Below are 22,572 nucleotides of genomic sequence, written 5' to 3' on the forward strand. Positions count from 1 at the left end.
GGCTAAGCTGATGTATTTTGGGGTTATTTCAAGCTTTTTGTTATACTGATATGTGATAATTAGATATAGTGTTTTTTTTCTCCCTGAGAAAGTAAAATATGGAAATGATGTCTGTGCAAATTCAGTTAAGGTGGCCTTTACCTCCGTGTTGCAGAAAACTTTGTAGATAAACTTTGTTTTGAAACTCCTTCCTTGAAGGCTAATGGAGCTGACTCAGTCATTTGGCTGTTCCATTGGATCGCTGTTGCTGATAAGAAGTGCAAGCATTAGAACAAGATTCATATTTTTCACTGTTGTTTCACAATAAATAACTTTTCTTGCCTAACTGGTTATTTACTTTCATGTGGCTAATGGAAAGCCTACATCCTCAATGGTAAATGTGGAAATCTCAGTACAGATAGTAAATATAGGAGAAGAAAATCTCAAGGGCATATCTGTTTATGGTAAAGATGAAAATGATTTTCCTGGTACCTTGTTTCATAGCATCCTGATGAGAAGAGACTGGAGGGTCTGTCTAAACAGCTGGACTGGGATGTTCGCAGCATTCAACGCTGGTTTAGACAAAGACGCAACCAGGAGAAGCCAAGCACACTGAAGAGGTTCTGTGAGAGCATGTAAGTTGCTGTGGTTTTTTTTTTGAAGGGAAAATCTGTGTAGTAACTCACACCATCCTTGAGGTAAAAAATAAAGCCTTCAAGAAGCATGCCGTGTGGTGGAAAAATAATTCACAGCAAACTGGGGGAATAGTTGGTACAAATTTATTTCCACTTTGGATGCAGGAAATGAAGTTGGTTTCTTCATGGAGTTCCTACAAAGTAGGCATATTATAGGGCCTCCCTTGGTATTTTCAATCAGCTACTTTTGAAAGATAGCATTAAAAGCCATTATGTTTATCATTGGAATTTGAATAGAGCAGACTTGGTCCTGACATTCTTCCCTCTGATAAATACCGAGAAACTAGGATATATTATTAGAATCATGATGATGGCTTATATTCCTGGAGATTTAAGAAATTGCTGTATCATATTCCTGGATGAGTTTAATAAATCATTACTTGAAGGTGGGAGATGGAATGAAAGGCTCTTCTATTTCTGAAATGTGAACTTTATGGTATGTAAATTATATAGCAAGGATGCTGTTAAAAATCCTAAAAGACCCACAGAAAACTTTTCTAGTAGAGTGATATTTGAAGTAGTGACACCCAATATACTTATCAATAGGAAAGTTAGAGAAGAATATCGGAACATTGATCACGTCCCCAACAAAGGCAAGACTCTGCCTCTTTGCTCTGTTTGGTTTCCTTCCTCTGGGACACAACTGCGCCTTTGTTCTTTCCTGTGGGAGCTGTTTCCTGACACCTGGTCATTTTACAATAATGCTGTCAATGTAGCTCCCTCTGTTGCAGTTAAAATAACATTTTCAGGTTTAGCTCTCAATTATGCCCAAAATATATTTTAGCAATTACAATCTAAAGCTTAGAGGGAAATCCACTCTTATAAAAGAATGAGTGAGAGGCAGAAAGATATAACTCCTAGGGCTGGATAAATGTCAGGAGCATAAATAGGGTCTTCAGGAGGTCAGCCTGTTTATAAAATGTGGAAAAACAACTAGTAGATACAAACCGCAAAGCCCTTCCTATCACTGAAGTTAGTGGCAGTTTATGGAGGAAGAATTTATGCATCTGGGCTCCTTCTCAGAAGCTGGAATTGCTTTCCTGCCTGGTCCTGCAACACACGCAAAGGGCCTGGCCTCCATCCTTGACCTGCAGGACCAAGCAGGGGTGAAGTAGGGTCTCAGTATATGATCATGTACTGAAACTCAATGGCCATCTGCTCCAGCTCCAACTAACTTCCTTGCTAACTCAGTGCTAGCTAGCCCTTTCTCTGCTAAGCTTGGTCTATACCAGTATGTGTAGGAATCAGTCACCTGGGTCTTGTTAAGGTGCAGATTCTGATTCTGTCATTCTGGGATGGCTGCTGAGACTGTGTTTTTAACCAGTTTCTAGGCCATGCTGCTGGTCCATGGACCGCACTTTGAATGGCAAAGATCAACACTATACCAAAGACTATGTCTTCTCCCTGAACTCACCTGGTCTTAATCTGCGTACCACAGTCACCAGCATGGTCACACTTACAATTAGTTACAAATATTTCTAAGTGATTACTAGAGGCATGGCAATGCAAAGGCACGATGGGGCGTGAGGTGGGTGCATAAAAGTATTGAATATGATCCCTTCCCTCAGAAAACTTATTATAATAGCGTCAGGTAAGACATAATATTTGAATATGTGAGGATCAATAACAGGCATTAAAAATTAACCAGATATATGCTAAATGATTGATACGCACAGTCAGTACCTGAAGATTAAAGGATACAGATCAGTTGTGTGTTAGAGCACACACACATGGGTGGCTGGGACCCGAACTGCAACATTACCAGTGGCCTTTGACATCACTGTTGCAGAATGCTGTGTTGATGAACTTGGTTTTGAAACTCTTCTTCCTTGCCCTCCCAGTTGCCACTAGGTTCTCCTGCCTTTCTGATGGCTTTTGTTTGCATCATTTATTCTGTATTTTCTCTACGGTCTTTCATACACCACTTCTCCAGATTCAGCCTTCACCCTCTTATTTTCCTCATTCTACCTTCCATCTTTTGGGAAGAGCTTTTTTTCTTCTCACCAACTTCTTCCAAAACCATGGGTCCAGTGCAGATGTTTCTTCTGAGGCATCTCCAACAAGCAACTCTGATTTGCTTCTACTTCTGAGTCTCTTTTGCTCCTATTGTTTGTATATCTCCATTCTGTTCCAGGCTGGAAATAAACTGAGCGGCCCCTGAGATTTATTAGTTCTCTGTAAGTCTACTGTGGTGGCCCCAGTCCTAATGGCTCTCATAGGTCTCATTATTTATCTCATGCTCATAGATATTTTGTTTGTTAAAAAAAATTACATTTTCCTAAAACACTATAATCTCCATGGTCTGCTGCTTTCAAACTTTAAATGATTTTTCTACAAACAGAGGGTCAATATTAGGCTCCTTCACTTGACAGCTAGAGGCTGACCTTCTTCTATGGGATAACAGCCACTCAGACAACCCCTTCCTTCTTGAGGGCTGTGTTTTCACTATCTATACCTTGTTCATCCCCGCCTCAGTGTGTGCTGTGTTCCCCATCTGGAACACCTACATTCCTCTGCCCTGCCCATTCACCCCACATCCATTCTTTGAATTCCAGGCCCTCAGGGATGTGACATGGCCAGGAGTGAGCACTGCTTCTTCTGAATTCTTAGATTCCTTATTGTAAGTGCTAGGAATTTAATACTGAATCACGTGTTTCCTCTTGATGTTTTCTTTCCTTAGGTCATCTATACAGTTTCACGGTAATTATATCATATGTTTTTCTCAGGAGCCCCAAGAAAACATCATCTTGTTTTTCTCGCATTTTTCTCAACCTTTACCACAACATATAGACTCTGCTGAATAAATATTTGTCAAATGACTGGAAGTTAAGATGACATTGTTTTGGAAGGATTTGCTGATCTAAGTTGGCATCCCGCCCCCCCACAAATGAAGAGTGTCTAACATACAATGACTTAGCCTAAAATTCATCTGGGCAAATTAGTCAACTGTAGAATGCCCCAAGACAATTTCAAAAGTAGAAATCATGGGAGAAGAATAGGATTTTCAAGGAGCACCTTAAGACAATACCCCAAAAAACAAAGCAGAATTGTATTGTCTGTGCATGCACACATGTATGTCAGTTATTTGGCCATCAGTTTAAAAACTGATCTGGGAAATCCATTCTTAACCAGGGATGCACTTCATAATAACCTGGTAAGCTTTTCAAAATACACATGCCCAGGGATGCTGGTCCAAACAAACCCAGGATGTTTGATTAAGTGTGGGGACTCCGATGTGGTCTGGACATGCATATCTTAGAAGAAATATCCTGAATACCGATGCCACACATTCCTGGGTAGGAGGCACTAATCTCTAAGAAGAGATGACTGCTGTTAAAGGTACTAAAAAAGCAATGCAACAAACGACAAGTTTGGGGCTTATAGATTTAGGGCTCCAATGTAAAGATTTTAGAGTTCTTCTGTTATGTAAGTTACTATTTTAGAAAATACAGAATCCTTTTGGGGGAATTGTATTTCATCTTTCAGCAGTGTAGAATGCAGCAGGATGCATGCCAGACAGTGCTTGGAACCATCTGTTGGCGTGTCCAATCCGGACATGCCCATTTAACGCTGAAGGACAGAGTAGAAGTTGTTCAGCAAGTAATGTGTTGAAACATTGACATGATATATTTTTTCATTCACGCTGATGTCAGTCATTTACAGCTGTGTTCATTTTGATGACTGTTTCTTCCAGAAACATTTCAATCTTCACTGAAAACTGAAATAGAAATTTTCACAAGGAAGTAAAGGATTTATAAAAACGAGATGTCGTGTGAGATGTTTTAGGAGAAACTGGCTCTGAATGGCAGCCCTTGAGTTGGGGGATCAAGCTTTGAGGCTGCTGATGCTTTGCCTTCCTCCCCTAACAATTGCATCAGAATAACACAAAAATGGATATCTGTAATGAAAACATCTGCAGGAGGACACAGGAAGAGGAGAGATAAGTTTTCAGAGTAAATGGCTTTCCTCTCACTCGTGCCTTACCTATGCTCGCTATTTTTGAGTATTGTGCAGTAGGTTTGACAGCACACATCTGGGAGTTAATGTTATGTATGACTTTCACTTAAGCGGTCTCTAATTGCCTGGACAGATAAATCTCCTGAACGATAACCTGGAAATATAGGAGAAGGAATGTTCACGCTTCACAGATTAGTAGTAATTTATTAGGGTTGAAGTTGGCTCCACATGGAGCCTTGCGTTAGGATGAGGGCCCAAGATTGTCTTTTGTTTAGGAATTGCTCTTAGAGTTGATGCTGATTAAAATTAGCTGCAAATGCTGCTGTATTTGGATGTTTCTGTTCAGTGGTAGCACAGAGGCCTAAATCTGGGAACCTTTTAAAATTGTGACTTTATTTCTACAAAGAAGCCCTCTGATCATCTTAATTTGTGATTCCATTGAACTCAACTCAGCACAGAGAAATGAGTGGTTTAACCTCTTGCCTTCATCCCATCAACTCACTGACTGTTTTTATTTGGGAGCTGCCTTATTCAGACAAGTCAGCAGTATTCTCTGTGACCTCAGTGAGAAAGGGGAGCCTAATAATTGAGGGTCAAAAAAAAACAGGGTTATACAGGAAACAAAAAGCTGAACCTCGTATTCCTTTATTTCAGGTCAGTCTTTGATCTGAGGAAATTGTGTGGTGGATCTATTCAACAGGTTTATAAACCCAGACACCTGTTTGCAAAAAACAAACAATAACAAAAAAACCCTGAATATTTTTAGACTGTTTTAAAATCTTCCATATATTACACACTCTAGTGATGGACAAAGTATGCCAAAGAGAAAATTCAGTTTTGATTGTTTTCTCCACCAGATCATGATGTGAGCATCTTTTACAAAGTGAACTATCAAAGTTCTTCTGGAGATTGATGCACTTTTAGAATGGGAGAATAAGTATTATTATCTAGAAAAATGGCATCTTTATTTTTTTCAGTCCTGGGATGCATGATCAGCAATGTGCTGATGCAAATCGTGAGTCTGGAAAAAATAATGACAGCACTGGAGGACAACCTCTTAATTTTGAATAGTACAGGGTTGAGTTGTTCTGTTGCTGTTGGGAAAGTGGTCATTACTTTTCATTCATTCAAAATCATCTCTAGATTGATGAACAATTTCCATCATTCAAAGGATGTCATCTATAGTTATTGGCCTTGTTACTGTTCGAATTTGGTTGAGACAGTGAATGTCTTAGGGTTCAAGACTATTCTTGACTATTTTAAATGGCTCTAAATCAGTCAGACATTCAGGTCAGCTTTAACCTGAGAGCGGGGCTCAGCAAACTTTTCCTCTAAATTACCAGAAAGTAAATATTAGGCCACATGAACCTTGTCACAATTACAACTCTGCTGCTGTAACACGTAAATAGTTCTAGACAATGCCAGTGCACATGCTGGGTTCCAATAAAACTTTATTTATGGATACTGGTGTTTGAATTCATCATTTTTAAGTGTCATGAAGCATTATTCTTTAAAAATTTTTTTTAATTATTTAAAAATTTTTAAACTATTCTTAATTCATGGGCTGTACAAAAACAGATGGCCTGCTGGATTTGGCTGACAAGCCATAGTTTGCTAAGTGCGTTAGGATTACAGTACTATTAACAGTTCTTTCAGAGTTTCAAGAAGGAGAATGTGATTTTACAATCCCAGACACAGTAATGCATTGCTCAGAGTGTTGCTATGTGCTAGAATTAGGACAGTTCTGCAGTTAGTGTGCCCCATCTTTCATATTCCCAGGACACAGTGCCTTAATGCTGTGCAGTGTCATTTAGCTCAATCAAACCCTCTTTGAAGTTATTAGTATCCTTAAGGCAGTGTTACTTGTGCTACAAAAATTCTGAAGGTTGATGAACCTGACCATAGACAGTCTACTTGTTTGCCTTGAGTGAGCTTTTGAAACCTTTCCCCCTCTTTCTACTCCAGACCTACCATTTGTAGCAAGTGAACTTGGGTTTTTTAATTAGATCAAGCCTCTCACATTCCTTGAAGGCATGTGGTTAGGCTTCTAATTCATGTGTACTGGCTAATTAAGGAAAACATATTTTGCTAAAAATATCAGAGAGGCCATAGTTTGGTCAAGCTGGCTGCATATTCAGTATTGTTGGACAGTTTTCTTTAAATCCTCAATTTCTTAAGGCTCTGTAGATAATTTTCCCAGTGATTTACTCAGCATGGAGTTGGATCATGATGAAAAAGACAAACTTATTAAGGATTAATATTCTTATTTAATTCTTGTCTGCCATATTTTGAATCTATATACCATTTCTCTTTGTTGTTTAATCTGTTTTAAAAGTTATTTATTTCTGACTTGGAAAAAATGAAAATTATTATAAGCAGCTTTGATTATAGGAGATGTATAAAAGTACACATAATGTTTATATAATTTGTATAAAAACCCTCCAAAGCCTACTATACAGCAATTATACTTTAACTTTTACTACTTATACAGGATTGTAGTCTTCATGTGTGCCACACAAATACATACGTGCTGTGTTTCTAAGTTTGGTGCTTGCCCTTGTTGAGATTTCTTTATAGAACCTGCCCTAACAGAGTTTCTGAATAAGACTACAGAAACATTATGTGTTATCTTCACTATCTATAAGTCACTATTCCCTGACTAGCAGTATACTCAATTGTGCTATAACATGTAATATGCATTCCTAAAAATTGCCACACCACATAAAATTATGCAACAAAACAAAACGTCACATGGTTTATGAGAAAATGAGTTAGGACACAACACTCAGCAACATCAGTTTCATTAAAAAAAAGAGTTAGGAACCTTGTAAAAAACAGTAACATAGTTTTATACACGTTAAATTGTTTTAAAAAATACACTGTCATAAATAGGATCTTTTCCTTCAAAAAGACCTGACTTTTGCTTGTAAGTTGCTGTTGATGTATTAGTTTGCTGCAGCTGCCATAACAAAATATTCAGTGCCACAGATGAGGTGGCTTAAACAATGGAAAGTCATTTCTCACGGTTCCGGAGGCTGGAAATCCAAGATCGATGTGTCACAGGGTTGATTTCTCCTGAGGCCTTTCTCATTGGCCACCTTCTCCCTGTGCACTCGCGAGGTCTTTCCTCTGTGCATGGTCCCTCGTGATGCCTCTTCCCCTTGTTTTAAAGACATCAGTCATATCATACTAAGATCCTACACTTAGAACCTCATTTAACCTCAGCTGGCTCCTGAAAGGCCCTAATTTCCATGACAGTCACATTGGGGTTTAGGGATTCAACATACAAATGTTGGTTGGTACAATTCAGTCTATAACAGTGTTGGAAGGGCAATAGCTCGTAAGTGGAGGAAAGGAAGATGGTCTAAAAGCAGAGAGGAAATTATGACATCAGATGGGTATATCTCAGCATGTGTGAACTGGGTAGCTTGGAGATGTTTGAGGGGGGTGTGTTTTTGTTCTGTGTATCCCTGCACTGCTCAGGTTAACTCAGCGTAGCTTTCTGCCCTGACCTAGAGTTTCTAGCAGGTGAATCATACATAAGCAATTATGAAATCTGTGTTATGCTGACATAGCATTGGAAGACATTCATGATTTCACAACAAGCCTTGCAGTAAGACTACTGGAACAGGGTAGTGGTGTAGGGGGTGAGCTCTGGAGCAGGTAGTCTGATTCCAGTATTCTCTCTAATAAAATCCTGTGTAGTATTTGGGACAGATGTTTAGCTACCCTAAGCTTCAGTCTCTTTCTTTGTCAAATGGACAGATAGTGCCTGCCCATAGGGTCGTTGTGAAGACTAGATGAAGTAACATATTGAAAGTGTGTAGAAAAGTAGGAAGGTGTGTGGCGCACACAGGGGTAGTGAACGTTAGCTACTGTCAACATCATCACATGGTCTGCCGTTAGTCAACATGGTGTGATGAGAGGAGCAGCAAGTGGCTGGTGTTGTGCCAAAAGCATGCACCCCTCAGAGCCACAGGCGCGCGGCCCACCAGAGGCAGCTCTGGTGTTTGCCATTCGGAGAGGACAGATCCAAGGAGATGCAAGGAGAACAGAGTCTCAATTTAGAACGAAGCTCTTTTATTCTGTGGAACCCCAAGGAGACAGAATCCACATGGGTTCACAGGACTGTCCATTTGGGCTTTACTTACACACAAGAAAAAGATGCAAACCCCATCTGAGTTCAGAGTGCCAGAGACTTTCGCTTGTTGTCCTGTAGCGCAAAAGAGAAGTGGACGAGAAACGGTGTCCTGCTTCAGCAGGGAGTGGTGCCCACTGTGCCTCTGAAGGCTGAGGCTTTTGAAGCGCCACATGAGAAATGTCAGAACACACAGTGAATGTCTTTGAACCGCAGAGACTTCAAATCTGCCCAGGTGATTCTGAAGAGGACATAGCTTTCCTCAGCCAGGAGAGAGAGGGGAACAGGGCCTGGAGCCCAGCAGTGCTTGCGTTAGTACAGCCCCCTCTGCTAGAGCCAGGACAGTCTGATCAACTGCAGGAGGAGGGGTCAGCCTGACTTCTAGATATAGGAGTGTGCTGTTAAATGTAATGTTTATTGGTTACCTCCTATATGCAGGTGAAGGGGATCAAGAGGAAATTGATCTTGGACAAATTCGAGGATGGGAGTCAAATGTACTTGGTTTATGTTCTGGCTCAAGCTATGTTACCCGTAGTGAGTAATTTAACTTTCCTCAGTGCCAGGTGCCTCTTCTGTAAAGGAGAAATAACTCCTACTTACAGGGTCATTCGGGGGATTAAAGGAGAGGGTTACGTATACTGTACGTGTCTCTCCCTCCCTGGGGCTGCAGAGTTGAATGAGCAACAATGTCTGGCCTTGTGGGCTCTCGAGGACAATTGATTCTCCTAATTGTTAAAGTTGTTTAATACTTCAGATAGAGAGCTATATCACCTGTGACACTTAAGTGACATGGCTCCTTTCTAGGGCCTTTTTTTTTACTGCCCCAACTGTGCGGTTTTCTGGATCTGTGACTTAATGTGCGATCAGGAGAACTAATTTTAGATCATTGAGAGGGAAGCATGTTGTGGCTTCCTCTTGGGAATCTAGTCTGCCTTGCCCTGTTTTTCTGTCCTTCTCTTTATTCTGCCTCCCACCGTTCACAAGGGCAGGTGCCCTCTGCTTCCTCCTGGCTATTTGCCCTTCTGTGATGAGCTCATGGCAGCCACGTTCCTTGGCAAGGGGCATACAGGAGGCTTAAAAGAATCCTCAGTCACTACTAATTTGACTGTAATTGTCTTAAAAGTTGGTGCAATGCACATGAGTCCTGACATTGGGATACAGCACCCAGTAATTTGAGGGGTGAATATGTTTGTGTGTCAGATGGTGGTAGTAGGGGGCAGGCACTTGGACAGAGCAGCAGGAAGGCCAGCCATTCCCCTTTTGGGAAGATTTGAGCAGATGCCAAGTGACTATTGGGAAAGTAGATCCTTGATGTTTCTTTATAGGCCTCTCCAAATCTAAATTCTCAATGAGACGGGAAACATAACTAAAAGCAACCAGGGCCTATTACTTTCATTTTAGATGCAAGTCGAGCTGCTGGCAGTGTCCACTGGCTGTCCGGATTTGAGAGAAGTAAAATTGTAGAAAAATGACTTTACATTTGGACGGCATTTCTTACTTTGCGTGTATACCGTCTCACAGCAGTTGCCAACTGATGGGAGTCTGGGCATGGCTCTTAGGGCTCAGCCGCGTAGGAAGTGAATGGGACTGTCCTGCGAAGGATACACTGTGAGTGAGGTGGTGGAGCACCAGGACATGCAGGTCCAGGTTAGCAGCAGCATTGGCGTTAAAGGTTAGTGTGCAGTCTTGGCCATTTCACTTTATTCTTCAGGGTTCTGATAATATCTGTCATCCCTGCATTTAGCCACAGACGTAATGATAGTGTGTATTTTTTATCTTACGTATGATTGCATAGCAGTAGGTTTTCTTGCAGATGTGGTGGACATCTAGTGCTTATAGGAGAATTAGATCCTGGCAGAGAGGGGAAAGAGATGTTTACCAAGGTTACATTTTATTCCCGATACTGTAACCAGCCCCTGTAATATGTTAAGTATTAAAAGCCTTTCTTGCCCATGAAGAAACTGAAGCAAAGAGAGGTGGAGTAATGACCCAGTGCTACACAATAAATGACAGAGTTGGAATTTGTACCCAGATTTGCCTAAACCTGGAGGCTTGTGTTGTTTCAGCTGTACCATGGTAATCTCAAGAACATTAGATGTTCCCATTTTCACAGCAAATACGGAAAGAGGGCACTTTGGGGTTTTATTGTACATCAAGGTCTCCTTTTTGTTTCCTGTTCCCCGTTAGTTTATGAGGGACTAGGGTTCAATTTCGTTGCTTTCTCCTTGGCACTTTGAGTCATTCTCTACTATTGGGCTTGGAGACCTGCTGTTTTTACCATTTGCCTCTCTCTCTGCTATTAAAGCGTTCAAGGCCTTGACTGCTGGGATACTCTTCTTCATCTTTTCATCCTCACAGGTCAGCACAATGCCTGGTGCTCGGCCAGACCCTGATAAACATCCCTGAATGAACCCATTAGTTGAATTATAGACAGGATTGAACCTCCAGGGATGAGAAGGCTGAATTTAATTAGAAGAACCTCAAGTTTATTGTCTTTGAAATAATCTTAGGGAAGATTGAGTCCTAGGGGAGGGCGGAGGGAGAAAGGGCTTTCTGGAGGAGGTGAGTAATACTGCCAAATTTTTAAGGATGGTTGCACTGGCCAGATAGAGAAAGAGAATATGGTGACCATCTGCCCTCCAGGGCGGGGAAATTGCCTGAGGAGGATGGTGGGTTTGGGGAGCCGCAGTCCACATGAAGGGTGACTGGACAAGGAAAGCCAGGAGGCCAGTCTGGACCTGTTGCCAAGCTGAGGCCCTGGGCCTTTCTTCCCACCCTCTCCTCTCTACATACTCAGGGTCATATGACCTTCTTCTCCAAGGTACCCTTGTTCTGTGTGCTTTCACAAAAGTCCCACGTTTACCAAGTGCTGGGTCCGTTTAAGAATGGAATTCACACCAAGGCATGACAAAGTTTGAACCCTCTCATTTCTTGGTTGGAAAAACCACTCGCTCATGGAACAGGAATCTCTCCTTGGTAGATAGAGGCAATCCTGAGCAGGCCCCTTCTTTGTGTGGTCTGCCTTCCAACCTTTGTCTTGTCCTCTGAAGAGGATAATGCTGTGCATTGAATTGGCATGATGACCTCTCCCCCTTTCTTTCCCAGCCACCCCCCCAACACACATACAAAAATTAAACATCCAAAGGAAATGAAAAGAAATCCAAGTTAAATTATCACCTCACTATTGGCTACACCATAGGGTCTTATTTTGTAGCAAAAAAAAATCAGGGTATGTGACCCATGCTGGTAGTGTGCCATTCATTAAGCACTCTGCAGTCAAGGTCAACATTAAAAAAACAAAACAAGCAACAAAAAAAAAGACATGCAGTCAGGAAAGTATGAGTGTGCATGTGAGCTTTGGGGGACAATGAATATTTGAAGTCAAGAGTATCCCCAAATATCCAGAAAAAAATCATGTGCCTCCAGGACTTAATTCACTTCAATTTCCCAAGTGGTTATGGAGGATCTTTATGTGGCAGGGGGAGGTGCTGAGGGTTTTACAGGTAAAAGGGCAAAATTCGCTGTTCTCTGGTGCTCAGTTGAGGAGGGGGAAAAAGCATGAGAATTTAGAAAAAAGCTCCAGGCACATCTAGCTGTCCTTGGGGAACAGGCTGAGTCACTGTATTGTAGTGAGTTCTCATGGGTTAGTAAACCAGATTTCAGATAAACAAATCTAAGAACTGGTCATGTGGACAGCTTCCTGTAAATGATTTTTATGAGGGATCTGGGGGGCAGAATGAATTCTGCAGTACATACAATATTGAATTTTGTTTATGAAATTTTTATGTTCGGAGGAACACTGTTGGTCTGGTGCTGTTCACGGAATAACAAGTGCCCATGTTGCAATGGGACAGTGCCAGACTTCACTACGATGACGCAGCTACCATGGAGCCTCACTGTTTTTGGCATTGCTCCGGATGCTAAGAGAGTCACCAGGCAGGCAGATTCCTCGCTTATGCTGGCCTGTATTTGGTGTTCTTTTTCTTTCTTTCTGGTATCCCTTTCTTCTCTATGGGTAGAAGGGTGGGGATAGGAGTTGGTGAGGCGGGGCTTGAGGGGTCAGGTATAGTGCAAGTGCTTTTCTGCTTCCATCAGGTCCAATCCAATGTCCTAACGATTGGTACACTGTTTGCAGAAGAATGGAAAGCAAGCCAGTGTCAGTGTACGGGGACTGTGGTACCCGTGCTTTGTGAGAGAAGGTTGAGAGGCTTACACCTGTACCTGTAGCACTAGTTGATGGGCCCATAGAGATATCAGCAAGTAGCCAAATATAGAATTTCTCTCAGTCATTCTCTATGTATTCTTTTCAATTGAAACTCTTATTTTTTTCTCCCATTATTCATTGAGATTATAGTTCTCATCTACTACTTTCTCTCCTGTTATTAATTTACTTGTGGAAATGTGTCTAATTTGAACTGATATCAATTATTATTGATTTTCTGAAATAGGATTTGATCCTGTGGGTATCATTTCAACTTGATTTGAAATAAAATATTGTTTTACCATGAATTATGAAGTGTTCACCTGAATCCTAGTTAAATCTCCGGAGTACTGAAATCTAAAGTTTCTCCTGCTTGATGACTCTAAGTATTCCTATTTCTGCTCACCCCCCCCCCCAAACATATGTGGTTCAGCAAACATTTTTTGAGCCTTTACTACATGCTGGGTTTTGTATGAGATGCTGGATGGAAATATAGGACCTCACCCTTTTATGGATAATTGGCACTATCTCTTTATTTCACTCTCTAAAACTTAGTTTCCTTATCTGCAAAGCAGAGCTAATAATCTTAAAAATCCAACAGAATTAAATACAATAGTTCCTATAAAGCAGCTGAAATATGCCAAACACATAGTAAGAACTCAAGAAGTATTTTGATCAGTTTGAATTTCTCTGTATTAGAGGCTAGCAAAAAATGAATTGAGTTTCCATACCTAGTCAAATAATATTCCCAGTTTTCTCAATATCCAAGGGGACTATATTGCCATTATGCATTTCGTCCAGGTTTTATTTCTGTTAAGTCCCCAAATATCTGAAGATGTAATTACCTGGTAGGTCTGATGTAATGGTTTTTGTTGGAGGAACTAAAACACATCATTTCAATTTTTTTCTTCCTTTCTTTAACAAAAAGCTCTTTGGAGATTAGCATGAGAACATGGTTTTCTGACTTTCTGACTTTTTTTAAAGTGGCGTGTTATTTGAAACCTCAGTTTTACATGTCCAAAACAGCAGGATAAGGTCCTTGTGGTGGAACTAGGAGGACTGTATTGTAGGCAAAGAAATCAGGGTACATGGGTCTCGGAAGGCAGCCGGGGCTCAAGCGCCAGCTTTACCTCGTGTATCTACCACTTACAAACTCACTCACTCACCCACACTCAATTCCTGGAAACTTAACATGGGTCAAAATAGCACTTTGGATTGAAAATGGGGCCAGAGTTGAGAACATTATAAGGCACTCACACTTTGCAAGCACTTTAATAAATGTTAGCAGTTATACCCACGAACATCAGGAGCAGCACTATAATTATCACTGAAGCAAAGCAGAACCATTTTTGTGTAGACTCACTTCTTGAACCAGTATTAGCTTTTCCTGAGAATTTCATGAGGATTTATACTTATCCATTTCTCTGTGGCCTGAGCTGCTACGTGGGGTGCCATGCGAGGCCCCCTTCCCCATTCCTTTGCTCCTGCTGTCACCCTCCCCCAGCCTTTTACCCGCTCCGAGGATGTCCTCCCCCTGCCTCATCCACTGGACAAGTATTTGATCTCAGTTCAGCTCTCCTTAGCAGCCCGTGGCCATTTATTGAGTAACAGACACATGCCATGTACTGTGCTTAGTGTCCAGTCCAGAGCAGACCTGGAAACAGCAGTGTCACCTGTGTGGTCTCATGTACTCCAGGAAGGAGACATCATACTCCCATTTTTTTCCCCAAGTAGAACTGACTATTCCTTCTTGTGTGTACCTATTTAATAATAACTATAATAATTCATTGCTCTTACGTATGTTTGTTTTGATCAGCTAGCCTGTAAATTCCTTTAGGGCAAAAAGTCCGTATTACCCCTCTTTGAACACGCAGCACCAGACTCTCATCTGTGTGAAATAGCACACAGGGCCATCAGTGGACCGTAAGGGTGAAAGAGGAGGCACTGGAATTTTGAGGAGAGAGGGGAAAGCATGGAATAGCTGTGTGGGGAAGTGTGTTTCTTGATTTCTCTGTGTGGAGTATGTTTATCTGTGTGGGGTTGAGCATCAGTAGATTGCCGTTACTAGGAATGAAGGGTGTCGGTGTCAGAAGCCTGTGGACCTTCACAGGTGCCCCTGTTCTAGTCCAAAAAGCTGCAGGGTTGGGACAAGCCTTGACAGTGCAGAGACTGGCTACTTGAATAAAAAGTTAGGTTGAGAGTGGAGTTGAGAGGTGATAGCCCTTGGCACAGCTTCAGTGCAGGCATTTATCAGACCAGACTGTGAAACTAGTATTAACCCAGGTGACGGACTGAATGTTTGTGTCCTTCCCCTCAGTGGGTTGGTATTGGAGGCGGGGCTATTAGGAGTTAAGTGTGGGGCTGGGTCCTGCAGGATGAGATCAGCAGCCTTATGACAAGAGGAGGAGACCTCAGAGCTTCCCCACACTCTGCCCTCACACAAAGAAGTCATGTGAGCACACAGCTAGCCGGTGGCCATCTGCAAGCCAGGAAGAGGGCCCCGAACAAAAACCGCATCTGCTGACTCTTTGATCTTAGACTTCCCAGTCTCCAGGACTGTGAGAAATAAACGTCTGCTGTTTAAGCCACCCCGTCTATAGTATTTTTATTAAAGCAGCTGGAGCTAAGGCAACCAGGGAACATATATTCATTCTTTCCTGACCATTTTCACATTCATTGATTACAGGAGCTATTTCCTAGGGGAGGTGGGGGCAAGGCCCTTATGTCTTTATCAGTCTGTAACTTTGGAGATACTCAGGAGACACACCTGACCCAGAGAGCCTGTTTTGCATGGTTACCATTAAGGAAAATGGTCCCATCTTAATAAAGCACTATTGTGTCTTTTTAGTTCATTATCCTGTGAGCTGCTGAGGTAGTAAATTCTTGTTAAATTGGATGATATCCCATTCCACACTCCCTTCTGTTCTGAGAAATCCTGTACTGCATACTGAAGATTTTAAGCTGCCACATAGATTTCTCTTGAGCTTTGGATGATTTGATGCATTTGATATTTTTATTTAATTTATGCCTTTAATTTGAAGAAACACATGCAGACATGCCTGCAGCCAACCAGTTTTCTAAATCTGCATATAAATAACTGCAGATAAGAGAAAGAAGAAAAAAGACAGCATTTTTTTTGCTAGTTTTTTCTCTTTATACTTTGCACATTGTATCTTCATTAAGTGTTTTATGTCCAGCTTTCTGCCTTTAAAAATAGGGGATTCGTTAAGAAGACAATCAAATATGCCAACAAAAACTGTGAAGGATGCATTTTCCTAACATCCCATGAGTGTAGCTATTTTGATATTTAAAAAGTAATCCTATGCCTCTGATAATTATCTCAAATAAAATCCATTTATCCCTATAATTATTAAATGTTTAATTAAATGTCTGCAAGATAGGATTAAATAAAATGGTATCTTGATTTTAATAAAGATTTATAAAGCTTTGATTCAAAATAAAGATTTACATATAAGTATAATAAAGTTTTAATCTTAACAGCAACAAAGTAATAATCCTTTTAGCTAATGTTCACTTTTAATAGTAGTGTCATGAATTTCCATGCATCCATCATACATCTTCAACAGTGATAGATATTCTACCATCTTATTATAATTCTTAAACTGAAAGTTATAAAATGAAAAACTTTTCTTTTTTTAAACAGACAAAACATTACTAGGAGATGTGGGTACAAGGTAACAGATGTGCTTACTATGCTTCAGGTTGGAGCCTCTAAGTCAGAGACCAGGGCCTGCAAAGCATTTTACGTGGCCCTGATCCTTAGTTCTCATGGTCTTAGTTCACAGGGCTCCCCGGTGTGTCTGGTCTTGTTCCAGCCCTTCCTTGCATGCTCTAGTTAGAGATAGCTGCTTAGAGTTCCTTGCACATTCTGCCCTGGGGCCCTCCGCACCCTCCTTTTCCCTGCTTCTGACTCTTACTCACATCTCCAAAGTTCAGCATCCGGGTGCCCTCTCCTCTGAGATTTTCTTTCATCGTACAAGCCCTTGCCTGGCACAGGTGTTCCCACCTGGAGCTCCCACAAGAGCACTGCCTCTCACCTGTCTCTGCTCTGGAATAAAGCCTGAACCGGACGCTCTGACTACACTCCCCTGGCTCTGCTCTAGTGACATCAGTGGTTTTCCATGTGCAAGCTCACCCCAGCCTGCAGGTCCTTGCACCTGCTGTCTCCTCTTCCTGGAATGTCCTGTCCCACATCTTCGATGGTCAGGCTGCTGCCCCCTAGAGGTCCGCCAAGAGCCCCCCTTCCTGACCACAGCAGTGCCTTTCTTTTGAAGAAATAAATACCATACTACTTTTGTGATGATCATTTTCTTCATTTCACTTTCAGCCTTACTATTAAACATGTATTTCAAAACAACATAGTTTAGTTTTACCTTTTTTAAAACTTAACATGAGTAAAATCCTACTGTATGTTTCTTTTGTGCCTTGCTCTTTTGCTCAGTGGTGTGCTTCTAAGGTACATCCATGCTGACCTGTGTTGTGTACTTGGCAGTAGTGCATTCATTTTCACTACTGTATGCTGTTTTACGGTGTACACTGTGAAAAAGTGTACCGCACTGCGTACCACAGTGTAGTCATCTCTTCTACCATTGTTGGGTATTTGGGTTGTTTCCAGTTTGGGGCTGATATAAGCAATACTGTTATGAGTAGTCTTGTGTATATAACTGTCAAGAGTTTCTCTACTGTGTAACTAGTTGGAGAACTTGGGCCCTGATAGGGACATCATAAATTAATGTCCCAAGTAGGACATTTTATGAGGGATAAATGCTAAACCTTATAGGGCACCAGGGAAACAGGTGTGAACTGAGACTATTATCCCAGGAAAAATGAGGTATGGAGCTCTCTAGTAAAAATGTATTCTCATCCTCAAATTTAGAGACAGTGTTAATGTCTTTTCTAACAGGACCATCCAAATTTACAACCCACTGCACGTGTACGAGAATTGCTGTCATTCTGCATTCTCAAATTTTCATTTATCATATTGTTTTTTAAATTTTATGTTGTTTACCAGTCTTGTGATTTTAATTTACATTTCTGTCATTGATAATGAGAGAGTTGTGAACTGTCTATTTACATTTCTAATAAATATACTTAAAGATAGAAACTTTCAAAAAATAAATACATTTAACATTTTATAGGATGCATATTAGTTTAAACAGGTTCTTTTTTTCTTAAGTTTTATTGTGGACACTATTACAAATGTCCCCATTTCCCCCTCTTTGCCCTCCACCACCCAGCTCCTGCCCCACCTTCCCTCCTAAGCTTATTTTTTATCTTGTCTTCAGCTAGATCCCACAATTTTTAGTATTTACATTTTGTTATCATTTTATGTAAAATATTTTCTGTTTTCTAACATAGTTTTTTTATTCAATTATTTGGAAATGTGTTTTTGACTTCCAAATATGTGGGGATTGTGGAGTTATGTTTAAATGATTTCTAACTCATGGTGAAAGATTATCTTCTGTATGATTTTTCACCTTAGAAATGTGTTGATATTTTTTAAAGTCCAGTGTATGGCCAGTGTTTATTAAGGTTCTTTATATGCTTTTTAAAAAAAGGGAATTTTGTAATTCTTGGTTATAGTGTTGTATATATTTCCATACAAAATTTTGTATGAAATTTTAATTATAATCCTCAACCTCCTGTATTCTTGCTGATTTTAAACATCTTATCCTTTTAATTACTGAGAAAAATGTTTAAACTCTCCTACTATGATTATGGATTTTTCTGTTTTTCATTATTATTTATAATTCTGTCAGCTATTGCATTATAAATATTTTAGGCTATGCCACTAAGTCACGGCACATTAAAACTATAATGACTTCAGTAAACTGAATGTTCTGTTAGTATGAAGTGATTCTCATTTTATCTAATGTTTTTTAGCTTAGAGTCAGTTTTGTCTCATATTAATACAGCAACACCAGTTTTATTTCATTGGTTATTTGCATAGTATATCTTTTTCTAAAATTTTATTTAATCCTTCTATATTCTTGTATTGTAAATGAGTTTCCTATAGAAAACACATAGTAGAATTTCATTTTAATTCAGGCCAAAAATATTTATTCTCTTTCTTTCTACTGGAGCTTAGCTCAGACACTTAATATTATTACTGTTAAATGCTTTTAAATCTCCATCTTATTTTGTGCTTTTTATTGTTTTGTCTGTTTTACTTTTTTTTTGCTCTCCTTTCTTGACTTCTGGATGCATTATTTTCATGATCTCATTTTTCCTCCTGTTTTTAAAATGATAAGCTCAATTTTTAACGATTTGGTTTTTATTCTAGAAATTACAATGGGTATAACTAAGTTATCAAAATCATATATTAATTCCTCTTTTACCCTTCTCCCAGGAAATCCGAGGTGTTTAAAATACTTTATTTCCATATACTCACTGCTGACTTATATTACTTTTGAAATGCCTTTTATAATATCTGATTTTAATCTTAAAAACCTTTTATAATATCTGATTAATCTTTAATCCTAGATTAATTTTAAAGAACATAGAATCAATATTCTTTTAGATTTATAGACACTGACTATTTTCTTTGTTCTTCATTGTTTTTCTCCCTAGACTTTCCATCTAGAATCATTTTGTTTTTTTTTTAAATTATGTATTTATTAATATTAGACAGGAGGGAAGGAAGGGAGGGCGGGGGGGAGAGAGACAGAGAGAAACCGAAGAGCGTCGAATGGAACTGGCGACCTTTTGAGTTTCTGTAGAACTGAGCCACACTGGTCAGGGGCGGAATCACTTTATTTTTGTCTGAAGATCCTTCAGGCTTGGTAAGGATGAAACTTCTTACTTTTTGTTTTCTTAAAATGAATGTAATTTCCCCTCATTCTTTAAAGTTTTTTCACTGAGCAGAGAGTCCTAGATAGGCAGTTATTTTCTTTCAGCCCCTTGATGGTATCATTTCACTGTCTTCTTGCCTAGTGTTACTATGGAGAAGGTGGTGTGAGTCTAGTTTCTTTTTTTCCTTCACTGTGTGCTTGAAGATTTTTCTCTTAGTCTTTGTCTGTCTGTGTTTTCGATATATCATCTGTAAGTAAAGTGTTTTGTTTTTTAATTGTTCTTCTGAAGTTTCTCTGGGCTTCTTAAATCTGTAGATTACTATCATTCATCAGTACTTAAAAATTCTCAGTCATTACCTCTCCAAATACTGCCTCTTCCCTATCCCAGTTTCTTCTTCCGTAACTGTAATTAAATGTATTTTAGACCATCTAACTCCATCATCAGTGCATCTTAACTTCTTTTCTGTGTTTTCCATTCCTCCCCGCTCTGCTATATGTAGATATCATCCAACACATCTTCCAAGTCACTAATTCTCTTATCAAAACTTTCTGATTTATTATTTCCCTTTTTCTTATTTGATTACATTTTATTTGTAGACATTGTATGTGATCTTTTTCAAGCCTGTTTGCTTTGTTTTTAGTTTCTTATTCTCTGAAGATATGTTTTACCTGGTTTTTCCATTTTTGACCTAGAGTAAGCATAGCAGTTCTGTAATTTATATTTGATAGTTCCAGTATTTGTGGGTCTGTTACTGATTATGATTTATGGTACCTTTTTTCTCCTGGTGTGCTTTAATTTTGTGCTACCCTTTGTTCTTAAAAAATTAGGAGGTGATTCTTGAGGTCTACAAGGATGATCCCTTTCTGCAGAGAGTTTATGTTCATGCTTCCATCACACATTTTTAAATGCTACCAGCCCAGAATCACCTTAAACCAAGTTCATGGTTTAAGATTACCAGTACCACCAAGGCATAGTGAATTTAGGTTATAGTCATGGTTATGGGTCTTTGACCAGAACTTCTCATGGAATTTTTTTCTTTCTATTTCTTTCTCTCATTTTCCTTAGTGCTAAGGAAACCACAGTTCCCCTAAAATTAGGGGTAGGAACAGGGTTTATGTATGCTTCACACTGATCCTATGATTGTAATCCATCAACATCTCAGCTTAATGTGGACAGGATCCCCCATAATATTCTATACTTTGTCTGGGCTCTTGGACCACAACTTCCCTACTCCCTTTTCTTCCAGAAGGCTGCCAAACAGAAACCCAGATGTACTGTCTGTGGCAGATGCCCTTGAGGTGAAAGGAACTATAGTGCTCTACTTAGGTCTCCTACCTTCCCTTAGTCCTAATAGCTTCTCACTGTCATGTCACTTCTGATGCTTTAAGGAATTTTTTATCTGAGAAGTTTAGTTGTTTTTAATAGGTCAGGGGAGCAAGGGATCAGTTTCAGTAGCCAAATTCCGCTATTTCTGAGAAAGGAAATATTCATGTATCATCCACTGAAGAAAAACGGTGGATGATGCATACAGAGATTTTGAACGTGGTAGGTAAAGGATTTCGCACACCAGTATTTTTATAAACTTGTATTTTGTGTGATACATCATTTTAACATTGATGTGAAGTTAAACAAGGTCAGTTTGGCCTTGTATCCAATGTGACTCCCAATTTTAACTGCAACAATTTCCTAAAACTGCATACAACAACTTTCCTAATGAGGCAGTGAAATAGCCACCTTTGCTAAGTACCCAGACTATTCAGTTATGGTATGAGACAGGTCTTGGAGACATGGTCTACTGAAGACCTGAATGATGTAGGTCTGCCTACATTGTTTTCTGGTGTGTATTAAGTATTGCTTGACAAAAAGAGTTTTGTCTAACATGCACCAGAAAACAAGATAGGCAAGGCTTGTTCTCACAAAGAACACACAGACAAATTTAATTCAATCAAATTTGGCTGGTTGGGAGAATACTGGTTCTATACAGCACAGATTGATCACATTAGTAGGGTTAAGCATAAAGTTTCAGAGAACAGGAATCTTGAGGACAGTTTTGAACCTTAGAAATATGCATTAGTGACAGTGTGGCATGTGGATGGGTAGAGAAGGGGAGGGAGGTGTAGGCAGGTGTGTGAGTAGTGTATGGGGACAGACAAGTGTGCTCTTTTGACTCTACCAGGAAAGGGATTGAGAAATGAACCTGCTAGGAAACGTGTGAGAGAAGAAAACATTTCAGTCCTGACATTTAAGAAACATCCCCGGCCCTATCTGGATGAGGGCAAAGCCCAATGTTGCTAGTTTTTCTGCCAACCACAGAATCTTTTTAGTTTTCCTTGCTTCTTTCTTTTTTTGACCTTGAGGAAAGAGCTGCCATTTAACCAAATACAATGACCTGAGGCCTCTTGAGTGGTCTCCTTGGATCTTAGACCCAATCAGCCAGGAGGCCTTCAGAGAATAGTTCGACAATAACAAACCTTAATATCGTCAGGGTTGTTTTTCCTTTGAGACGAGGACACTGTTCATGAAGTAGGACCGTCAGGACTGGATCGCTTAAAATTTATAGTTAGTTGAAAGGCTGCAAAATCAGTCTATTCACTTAACTTTATTTGCTCTCTCATCCTGGTGTATCATTGTTTGATACATTCTCCCTTCGGTAATTATTTCAGCAGGCCTTTCCATCATGGTCTGGCCTTTTGCCATCATGACAGCGTATAACCTTTATTGAATACCTGTTATGTGTCAGGATCTCTACATATATCATGTATTTAATCCTCACAACACTCCTATTGGGT

General features: G+C 39.9%; 1 protein-coding gene across 2 annotated transcripts in view; it reads left to right on the forward strand.

Annotated features, from left to right (window-relative positions):
* The window catches only part of CERS6 (ceramide synthase 6), a 297,599-nt gene that overhangs the window by 110,222 nt on the left and 164,805 nt on the right, over positions 1 to 22,572 (forward strand). For both annotated transcript variants that reach the window (XM_037140703.2, XM_037140704.2), the window contains exon 3: positions 484 to 614. In XM_037140703.2, coding sequence (XP_036996598.2) covers positions 484 to 614 — 131 coding nt within the window. The remainder of the gene's footprint in view (positions 1 to 483; positions 615 to 22,572) is intronic.

The sequence above is a fragment of the Artibeus jamaicensis genome, unplaced genomic scaffold (assembly GCF_021234435.1).
Source record: "Artibeus jamaicensis isolate MK-2021 breed Jamaican fruit bat unplaced genomic scaffold, CSHL_Jam_final contig_391, whole genome shotgun sequence".
Taxonomy (NCBI): domain Eukaryota; kingdom Metazoa; phylum Chordata; class Mammalia; order Chiroptera; family Phyllostomidae; genus Artibeus; species Artibeus jamaicensis.